This window comes from Trachinotus anak, unplaced genomic scaffold (genome assembly GCF_046630095.1).
Source record: "Trachinotus anak isolate AG129_WGS33_773 ecotype Australia unplaced genomic scaffold, CSIRO_AGI_Tana_v1 ptg000019l, whole genome shotgun sequence".
NCBI lineage: Eukaryota > Metazoa > Chordata > Actinopteri > Carangiformes > Carangidae > Trachinotus > Trachinotus anak.
Genome location: NW_027273870.1, coordinates 21,967,128 through 21,978,052, shown reverse-complemented (window position 1 = coordinate 21,978,052; position 10,925 = coordinate 21,967,128). Strand labels below are relative to the sequence as shown.

The 10,925-nt window shown below is 37.3% G+C and overlaps 1 protein-coding gene across 3 annotated transcripts; it reads left to right on the top strand.

Moving 5' to 3' along the window:
- On the top strand, positions 1 to 10,366 carry tmem154 (transmembrane protein 154). Of its 3 annotated transcripts, XM_071504944.1 has the most exons (9): positions 101 to 272; positions 1,033 to 1,113; positions 1,505 to 1,567; positions 2,691 to 2,744; positions 3,052 to 3,234; positions 3,689 to 3,743; positions 5,142 to 5,218; positions 5,889 to 5,929; positions 8,316 to 10,366. In XM_071504944.1, the coding sequence occupies exons 1-8, from the start codon at positions 176 to 178 to the stop codon at positions 5,906 to 5,908; spliced, it is 630 nt and encodes a 209-aa protein (XP_071361045.1). In that variant the 5' UTR covers positions 101 to 175; the 3' UTR covers positions 5,909 to 5,929; positions 8,316 to 10,366. The 3 variants fall into 3 exon arrangements, with proteins under 3 accessions (XP_071361046.1, XP_071361047.1, XP_071361045.1); XM_071504945.1 differs by lacking the exon at positions 5,889 to 5,929 and having other exon boundaries at positions 1 to 272; positions 8,316 to 9,476; XM_071504946.1 differs by lacking the exon at positions 2,691 to 2,744 and having other exon boundaries at positions 90 to 272; positions 8,316 to 8,455.
- Positions 10,367 to 10,925: the final 559 nt, after the last annotated feature.

Genomic DNA, 10,925 nt, shown 5'->3' with positions numbered 1-10,925 from the left:
GTGGCTACAAGCACACAGTCGATTGCATCACATCCGAGTGAGTTATCTGTGTGAGTCTGAGGGTGTGTGTGTGATTTTTTTTCTTTTTTTTTGTGCCTTCCATTTAACATGTTAAGTCAAATCAGGAAGTGTGATGCTGTGACAGTACAGGAGGAAGCAGGCACACAATGGCACTATGTCTGCCTCTCGGCCTGGTAACATGAGAGTCCCACGGGTGAAGACCTCTCTCCTGCTGCTGCTGCTGCTGCTGCTGACCACTCTGACTGGGACAGGTAGGACTGGGAACACAGTTTTTTTTACTCTCAGAGCTAAGACGCAACAGAAATTTTTCCACTTTTCTGTCTCCTCGCTGTTTTCTGTTTTGTGCTTTAGTCATTCTTTCTGACTTTGTTACTGCGAATTCAGCATTTTGACTAAAAGTGAAGACTGCTTATTATTCATACAGTTGCACTTTTGCTACTTTTATGATGAAATGAGAAGCGTGAGACAGAGCAGATAGGTTGAATAGCAAGGCTTGATGAACCAAAGTACTAAACTTTGTGTTCCAGTGTGGTTTAGACACTTAATCCTTCCTGCATTTCAAAGTTAGAATTTTTTTAACTGTTACAATACACACCATTATATATTACTATTTTACCTTTAAAACTGATCATGTGTATTCCTCTTTTGTTTAAAAGCCACTATTTTTTCTTAAGCAAGAGAAACATGACAAAGCTGTTTCGGGAACAAATTGCTCAACATGATGAGTATCTCCACCTAGTCTGCTCTGTTCAATACGTACATTTTGCAACAGTTTTGATTTTTTTTAGCAACCATTTGAAATCATGCAGACGGAAGTCTTCAGTTCCTGTGAGATCTGACTTAGTGACAGTTACTCTCCTCCGGTGCAGATGTTGCTTTTTCTTCTTCTTCCACTTGTGTGTTTCACTTTTAATATAGATACAATTGGTTAACTTTAAGTTCCTCTATCTTTTACAAAGATGTGACAGTGACATGGTACTGTATAAAGTAATGAGAGGTGTTGTGTTGCAGTGTTATGCCAAAGTGATTATGTTGATGAAAATGAAGCGACTGAGGAACCAGAAGCCGATGGCTCAGACCCTGTTGACGCTGGTGAGATGTGAATAATGATAATATGTATGCACTTTGGGGCCAAAAGTATTTAGACAGATGTGTCCACGTGTGGGATCGTTCATGTTTGATGTTTTGGGTTAAACCCCTTACAGTGACTTAAAGTTCAAACTTTAAACTAAGTAATAATATTCCTTTTATTTCACCAAGTAGAACTGAGACTGAAACTGAAGGACAGTGTTTGTTCTTCATTCTGGTAAAAGTCACCAAATAGGTGTAACTCTTTTTTGCCTTTGGACCTACTGGGTACAAAACCTTGTGTTAAGACTTGCTAGAGGCTGCCACACTTTTGGCCATGTGGCGTATATGGAATGACACATTACTCATTGTAAATATTGTCATTGTGACTATGTGCTACTCTCTCTGTTTGTAGAGTTGGCCCCAACCATTTCTTATACCACTTTACCAACAGACCCCTCCTCTACAGACGATCAAGGTATAAGTTCACCAGGCTTTTATTCTACAATGGCCCATCTACCCTTAGAAAGAGTATTTCATAATTGATTTACTGATTAGTTGTGTAATAAATCCTACTTTCATGAGGGTTATAATGTTAAGTTTGTGTTAAAGAGATGTCGAGTCAACCATATGGTCATTTTGGAGCCTGCAGTTTGTTTCTGTTGAACTGTATCACTTTATACAGAGAGTTGTTTCTATTGTTTTGTCCACCCATCAATAAGGGTAGGCTAAAAAACAGAAACACCTCACTATATAATGCAAAACAGTTGAACAGCTCCACAAACTACATCCTCCAAATGATCAGCTGAATCAACACTTCTCTAAAACAGGTTCAATAGAAACTGAACATTATAACTTTCATGAAGGTAGGATTTATTTCATTGTTGTACTAGACTGCATCACTTCTAGCTAGGTGTTCCTACTAAACTGCTAACTGAGTGAATGTGGACAGCCCCACAAGTAAGGAGCAAAAGAGAAACTGCAAAATGAAATTTATTACAGAATTTGGATTCTATACATAGCCTCTGGAGTGATGCAATATTTTGAACTGGCTTTCCCGTGCAAGCTGAGTTTCTTGCTGTAACATGAGTGAATTGTTCACGTTTATCTTTCCAGTCTGCTAGATCACTTGTAGAACCCGAATCAGCTTCCAACATTGTTTTAATTTTATCTGCGTTGTCCACATTGGTATTGCATAACTTATTATAAAAATATTTTTGTAATAGATATAATGTATAATGTGTGTATACTGTGTAATTAGTTTTTGCCCCTCAAAAGAAGCTCTATAAGTGAAATAACAAAGCCACCTGCAAATAAATGTAACTTTGCACATACGAAGCTCTGAATATGTTTTAAAAAGAAGTCAGACCTGAGACTATCAAACTTGCTTCTAATCTGCTAGAATGAGAGGATATTGTTGTCCTGTACTTTAGCTCAATTAACCACACAGATGTTCAGCATTTGACGTCCTAATACCATTTGATGTCACTTCTTGGCGCCATGTGGAGAGAGGAAACAAAACTAGTATATTAGTCAGTGCTCACTGAAACCTGTCAGTAAAATCATCAAATTATTTCCTCTGTTGTTGTTTCCATCTGAAGAGAATAAAGAAGAACAAGGCTCAGGACAGGACAACCAACTCTCCAGAAATTATGGTATGTCAGACCAACCATGACTTAACATACCAGTACAGTATTGATTTGTATCTAGATTCCCTGTAAATTTAAAATAATTTCTTTACTGTTTGTATCAATCATTAGACAAAATGACAGGGCTGTAAAGAGCACCATCTGATTTGACGAGAGAAGTTTCAGCAGTTTGGTTCTGCAGAAATTTAGCATAAATTCAGCAGGATGCATTTAGGAAGATGGTGAAAACAGTAGTTAATCAAATGATGCATCACAAGCCTCTGACTAGGCTGATGATGACTGACTGATCAGTGCTGTGTTGCTGCTGCTGAAGTTTTAGAAACAAGTACAGAGGAGCCCAGCATTACAGGTCCCACCGTAGCACCACTGGACGATGAACAGAATTTGGGCCTCATCATCATCCTGGTCCTTGTTGTGCTGGTGGTCGTAATCATCGGCATGATAGTTTGCGGCATTTTCATCAGCCGCAGATGGAACAACAAATCAACAAATCAAGGTATGTCCATCACAAGATATAACATTTCAAAGGGTCAGTTCCCCCAAATCACCTGACTTTTTTGTCTTTGGGTGTTCAATGCATTGAAAGCTTGACAACAGCAAATAAAATGTCACCCGTCCACAGTGAGATACGTGGATTGTACTATCAAATGCCAAATTTTTAGTTTATTCCTTAAAATAATGTCAAATTAGTATGTAATTACTACTATCACCAGGGTTAAGTTGAAACAACAATTTGTGGCAACTGATGTTAAATCTGACTTCATTATTATGACATATTGAATTAACATTAAAAAAAAATACTAAACTATTGACTCTTTATCAATATCTGTTATCAATATAACTCCAATATCACTCAACCTATTTAGAAGTTACAGATGGGCTATATTCAGTTACTGTAATGCTATTTTCCATTTTAATGACAATGATTGAAGCACGTTCTCTTCTCATAGAGCTAAGACAAGAAGATCCGTACTTGGATGAATCCAACACTGAGAAGGTGCCAATGTAAGTACAGAGAATTTAATGTAACTGATTTCTCTGCAGCTGCTAATTTAAATGAATATGACAAATTATGTACAATGTTTAATTTCAGTTAAATTTACAGTATCCTAACCTTAATGATCAATTAATAAGATATTATCCTCAGTGTGTAACTTCCAATTTGCAAAATGCAACATGTGTGTAAAGGAGGTTTTGGCTTCATATGACTGTGAGCGTTACATCAAAGTAAGATGGAGTCATCACAAGTTGAGTCTTGTGCTTACACACAGTATCTTATGACATCCACCACATCTGAAATATTAGATTTACTTCTTGATCCTTTAGCAACCAAATTGTTTTGAGAATTACATCTGCTCTTATTATCTGTGTAGTTGCACAGCTATGCAGCGAGCTAAACACACTTCCAATAAAGACTGAAGACATCAGTTGGCCCTCAAGTGTAGTGGATGCAACTGTGAACAGCGTTGAATAAGTCACAATAAATTCAACAACAGAGGTTACACATCAGAAAAGATGAGATACCATAAACAAGAGCTTGAAAATAGGTGTTGTAAAAAGTTCATTGCTACAGTAACAAGGAGAGTGGACTCACAAATGGACAAATTAGCAATTAATGTTGATGCATCATCCCTCATGTCAGGAAAAAACTAAGTGTAACCAATGAAATAATAACAGTAAATCACCATACAGTGAGCTTAATCTGGTAAGAAATTCACAAGAGTTAAAGTGAAAACAGTGAAACGATGTCTGTTAGCCTGGTAGTAAATTAACAGTCACTGAATGTTGTAAAATGCTGCATTCACACAATCTTGTCAGAATGGGAAGAACAGGATGAACATCCCTTCCTCTAATTTAGGAGTGTTCACGCATTGTTCCAAGGTGGTTAGCCCTGGTGCTAACCTTGGAGTCAGACTAAATAAATAGCCTAAATTAGCTACTGTGGATGTCTTACATATTTTTGGCCAAATTTGTTACCAACTAATCATATACAAACGGGGTATAGCTACTGTAAAATTATTGGTGATTGTTGACATTATTTGCTTATTAATATCATTACAATTAATTAACATTAATACAGTTTGTTGACATGTCTCTAGTTCTTTTTCACCGAGAGGGAGACACCATTGCTCGCAATGCATTAGCTGACGGCTAGCTTAGTTAGTAGTACATGGACTGCAGTTTCACTAAATTAATAATAAACACACTGACAATCACATAACAGCTATAGCATAAAGAATCCTTGAAACATAATGCATAGGGAACTTGGGTAGTAGATTAAAGATGTTTTTCAGTATTTGCTTGGTCACAGATTTGACAAAATGGTGGCTAGAACAATGACGAGGTAGTTTGTTAATCTGTCTTAACTGTCATTTGATTTAATGAAGAATTTGTGCCTTTTAGGCCAATGTTTGAAGAAGACGTACCCTCTGTACTGGAGCTAGAAATGGAGGAATTGGACCAATGGATGAAAAAAGACGGTAAGTTTTTCTAAACAAAAAATAAACAATAGTTTCAAATACAGCTATTTAAATACACATGATGTGCCTTCTGTCAGAATTACATTCAATTGCCACTTCATTAGGTACACCTAGCTAAAACTGATGCAGTCAGTTGAAGCGTATAATTTTCAGTTTTTGTTTAGATCCCTCATAAACTTTTTGGTCATTTTGGATGCTGTAGTTTGTGGTGCTGTTGAATTATGTTGCATCATACTAAGAGATGTTTCTAACATTTTGTCCAACCCAGTTATATCAAGAGTAAATAATAGAATACGGTTCAATACAGTTCAGCAGCACTTAAAACTACATCCTCCAGAGCGATCATAAAGTTGAATCAGCACCTCTCTAAAACAGTTGCAACAACTGAACTTTATAACCTTCACAAAAGTGGCAAGTGAGAATAAGTTTTTCAGGTTAACATGAGTTGGGAACATTTATCCAGCAGAGGTCACTGTTGCTTTTTAAGAAGTAACATACATAAAGGCTCCTAATATCGCTGTCTTATCCGTTATCAGTTTATCACAAAGTCATTCTTGTAAATTTTTTGTATTTCTAAATAGGACTTGTTTACAGCATTTCTGTGACACCAGTGATCACATTCAGGAGGGTTTAGTGAATATACATTTATAGGTTTGCCTGTTTGTTCTAGGTGAAACTGCAGAGGTCTAAAAATGCATGAATCTAACCATGGTGAGCATGTTTTACACTTGTTTTGAAAACATCCGGACTTGATTGAGTTTCTTCCTTTTAGAGAGTCTTACTTTATCAAACATGGAATCTCTTTGCATTTTTATTATGTTGTAGTGATCGTTTGCCTGGATATTTGTTGTGTCTTTAATATAAAGGCATAAAATAAATCATTTGTACTGGCTATCCTTTGTTAATATTATATCACATGTGCTTCTGCGAGCCTTTGTTTGGCAATGTTTATGTCTGAATCGGTCATGTGTCCCTGGATGAGCAATTTCTTTTAACTTTTTTATCAAGCAACATTCCTGCAGGTGTGAATACAACCTATTTCAGATCAACTATTTCATTATGAATACTCTCAAAACAAAAGTGTTAATATTCAAGGTCTACACACTGAGACATTATGACTAACCTATTACATACAGCTGGTTACACAACAATGCTAACACAACACAGATCAACAGATGACTTGGGTAATAATAAGGCTTTACAGACACTTTCTTTTCTCTGCCAGCCTGTTTGTTATGATGCACCAGCTGGTTTTCTAGTATAGCTGTGACTGATGAACTATGACCCTTTCATCATTACACATGGTATTGTTTGAAAGCACAAACACCCTAACATCTGTTAGTGATTGCAACAGGCATGCATGGAAGTGTGGTGCAACTTAACCCTGGGATAGTCTCCTTACTGGAAGGGCTGGGAAGGCGAGGTCAAGGTCCACTCCACGAACTGTTGACCAACGTCATTTACACACTGCCTTTTCTCAGGATATTATTTCCAAAGCTGTGCAAGGGTTAGATTGTACTTTCATTCAACAGGGAGGCACTCTGTACACAGTAAGTTACTCAAGAGATCTCAAAACAGAAGTAAATGTGATGTTACTGCTGCTGTGGTTGCAAAATGTGATGCTGCTACTGCGGCAGCTGTGCCCTGTTTGTCAGACCTGTGAAATTCCACAGCAGCTTAGGCACAGTAGTGAATCAAATTAAAGAAACGGACTGTGTACAATGTTTTTGAAGCTGCTGAAAAAGCAGTTTTAAAACCTACCCGTTTCTTTGTGCTGGATGTAGTTGAAGCATAGCAGAATCACTCACAATACAAAAAAGGTTTGGTTAAGGTGTTTAGAATTTTTTTTTTTAATTCAAATTGAAGAAAATGAACAAAATGGCCAAAAGCCAGCAAAACCCCCCCAGACTCTAAATTGAGTTTATTGAAAAAGCGCACCATTGTTTACTTAAAGCTGCACTAATATTTTTAACCACTTGGGAGCAGTACAACTAGGTATACACACAACACTGGCATGGCATCACCTAAAATTGTTGTGGTGACAAACAAACTATTTACTACTACATCCAGCAGACACAAAAAGTGAAAAATTAGCATACATTTGGGGTTGTACTTGTGTCCACCTGATGGATGTAAGTAATGTAAGCTGTTTTGGTTTACACCGACTCCTGAGGGAAATATCTGCCCCACTATGTAGTGTATGGGGTTTTTTTCCCACCAAAATAGCAAAGTTGTAGACCCTAAAGCCAAAACACTGAGCTGAAAAACACTAAAGCTCTCCATAAAGCTGTGGAGGATTGTAGAGTTAGGTTATAATTCCCTGTGGGTTTGTCACCATGAACAAACCCTTTTTAAATTACTCTTGCTCTATAAAATGATGAGCGTAGCTTTGAGCGTTTAGCCTACGAGTAACCGCAGGAGGAATGTCTGCCTGTGTTTCAGAGAAAGCATTAGGTAGGGTTGATAATGTACCAACATGTCTAACTATTAACATAACAAATATTGAAGTTAATTGTAAAATTTTGAAAACAGTCAAGTATGTTGTCTGTTGATCTGTTGATTTGTGGTTGTGTGCAGAGTGTGTTTCAGCTCACCTTACTCTGACCAGAAGTGAAAGTGTGGGTTGTGTTGTGGTAAGATTTGTTGTTGGAGTTTGTCAGTGTCATGACCACAGTGGTTCGTCCCTGATGCTGTGTGAACAACAAGTGGTAAAGTTATAGGTGGACTGTACAGTAGCAACAGTCAGTAAGTGTTAGTGACATTGACTGGGTTTGCCTTCAGAAACCAGCTTTGAACTACAGCAAAGCATCTGGTTGAAGACTGAATTTCTTTTCTTCTCTGCTTTATGTTGTTGTTTTTTTTTTTGCCTGTTTGTTTGTTTGTTTTTAGTACTTTTGTTCATTGACTATACTGAAAATGACAAAAAAAAGTGTTATTTACAGCTTACCTAATAACTCTACAGATATAGTTGCAGTACCAATAAACTACTGCAAAGTATAGAATGAAACTACTCCCTTAACAAACTGTCAGAGGACTGACCTCCCTCTCCCTGACTCTGACATTGTCGTCTCTCTTTCGCATGATCCCTTTACTGCAGGTTAACAAAGGACACTCTCCCGGTATGCAAGGACACACAGACAACAATGCATAGTTGCCAACTTGGATGTTCTGACCTTTATACAATAATCCAACTACATTTGTGACCACAGAAGGTAATTCGACTGCCGGGAAACAACATCACAACACTTACGGGACACTTACAAACATTATTTTTGGTTTTACAGTAAAACATTCAGAAAGAAAAATGAATCTCAAAATTCTCTTTCCTTCCTGCTGAAAGTCTTGAGTGGAGAGCAATGTGCAACAATTGGACTTGGATTTTTTTTTATCACAATGATCAGTGTTTTGTCTTTCATGTATTGTTTCTTTGGTGATTTGTCTGCTGTTTCTACTTATTGTCTATAATACCAGGATACAGTATTTTATGTCTCATCAAATCAGCCTGAGAATAAGGTATTTGCTTTAAACCTAAAAAACACTGTGGTGTTGCTACCAAATGTTCCCAGCCGGCTGAATCATACTGTTCATACTACTGAGAGTGCATGATCATCTTCAAGTGCATTAGGTCAATACTCTTCTCCACCCCTCACAGATATGACTGCTCATAGTTTCTGCTGATGGCTTATCTTCAGCTCAAAGCCTCTTTGTTGTGCTACACTGTGTGACTCCCTCCAGCTGCAGCTTTTAATGGGGAAATATCCTGTTGGAGATTGTAGGCATGCATGACAAAGAAGGCCACTCCTTTTTCATGCCTGTGCAGAGCCGGTTAGGATTTATGGAGAAAGAGTTTTTATTCGGAAACTGATTGAAATCTCAGAGTGTGAAATCAGGGGCCTTCTGTCTCTGAGTCTTTTGATAAATTACTGCCTGTTGCTGAAACAGCTTTCTAAAAGCTGCTACTGATAAGATTTCCATCTCATCATAGATAATAACTCTCTGACTGAATAGCTTGTATCTAAAGATGCTCTTCAGATGTTTCGTTACCAGTTTTGGCTTGTTGAATCTAAGCAGTCGTTACACTGATCTAAATGTATCAGTTAGTATTTTGCAGAATCTTGCACTGTAAATATGGGAATACCAGAAGAGAATATTTTCATTGAATGCCTTTTGTAAATATTTCATATAAGGCTGTAGTATTTTTACTTTGTTTGTGAAGCTTTGAATAACATTTCAGTAAATAAAATATCGTGATATGTCACTTTTGTCCAGACTGAGATATTGACTAATGTAATGACTGGTAATCCTTTAACTTTTCCTCTGGTGCCACCATGAATTTAAGTGAAATGTCTTGATGACAGTTTTATGAATTATAATTACACTCGCGTCACATATTCAAGGTCCTCAGAGGATGAATCCTTGTGGCTTTAGTGGCTCTGGTGCCACCAACAGGTTGATATTTGTGTTTCAGAGCAAAATGTCTCAACAACTATTGGATGGATTTGTATTAAGTCATGGTCCAGACATTCAGTCCGTCTTTCTCCAGATGAACTGTAATCACTTTGGTGATCTCCTGACTTCACATGTAGCTCCATCATGAGGTTTAAAATACCAGCATAACTGGAGACACCTAGTCTTGAATATGGTGTTACATATTGTATGGATAATTATATAAATCTTTACAGTTACATTCATTAATTTGGCAGATGCTTTTGTTCAAAGCAATGTACAAATGACCAAAGAGAAACCTCAGAAATAAATGTGATTAATGCATTTTTCTGTTTCTGTGTAAGTGTTGAAATTATGGCTGTGTAATATTTTCAGCTTGGTGTAAGTGTAACTCAAAACCTTTAAAGGGGCTTTTGTATCAGTTTAGAATAATAGCACCATAAATGCAAAACAGCAGGTTTAAAGTGTGATACATCTGTTCAACATGTGTTCCTGTCACTGTACACTCTCTGTTTCAGCTTGTATGTCTCCTGCTGTAAATCAACAGATGAATCTGCTTCTCTTTCCTCTTTGAGCTCTGCATGTCTCTTAGTCACTTGTGAAAAGCTGATGGAATTCATACCAGAAGAAGATCTGGGGGAGAAAGCACAGACCATCCATGCAAACCAATGAATACAAATGAGATATAAGTCTCTCACTCCACTCCTGCTTTTCATTCTCTTCCTCATTAGATTTCCAGACAGTTGTTCTGCCTGTCACACTGTCCTCATCATCACTGCTGTCAGGCTGGTCAGACACTGCTGACTAATCACTGACATTTTCATAATCAACTATTAAGGAAATACTGATTTACTGTTTGCATATTTGTATCAAGCATGTTACCTTGTTCTGCCTTTTGTTTGGTTGTAATTTAAGTTTAGAGAATGATACCAAAAGGCTTGTCCAGTTGTGTTTTTATACCCTCAAAAATAAGATTTATTTCAAGTTTTAGAAAAACAGGCATCACCTTACATACTTGTATTGTCTCTGTTGCCGTGATTATTACAGCTCTTCACTTGTCTTAACCTAAAAAACCTCATTAGCGAAGATTTTCACCCGGACGTCACACCTATTTAAGCCTGTTTACACTGGTTCCAAGGCAGGTTCAGGACTGATATTTTCTCAAATTAAAAAGGACATCCCAACTGATTATACATGTCAAAGTCAGTACCCAGTCTCTGAAAACAATTTTAAAATGTCTTCTGTGGCTCAGGAGGAATCT

Bases quoted from the DNA above. Each gene is read 5' to 3' on its own strand.
- tmem154 (XM_071504944.1), top strand. From the start codon at position 176: ATGTCTGCCTCTCGGCCTGGTAACATGAGAGTCCCACGGGTGAAGACC. The intron at 1,568-2,690 runs GTATAAGTTCAC...TTCCATCTGAAG, and splicing joins CTCCTCTACAGACGATCAAG to AGAATAAAGAAGAACAAGGC. The intron at 3,235-3,688 runs GTATGTCCATCA...CTCTTCTCATAG, and splicing joins CAACAAATCAACAAATCAAG to AGCTAAGACAAGAAGATCCG.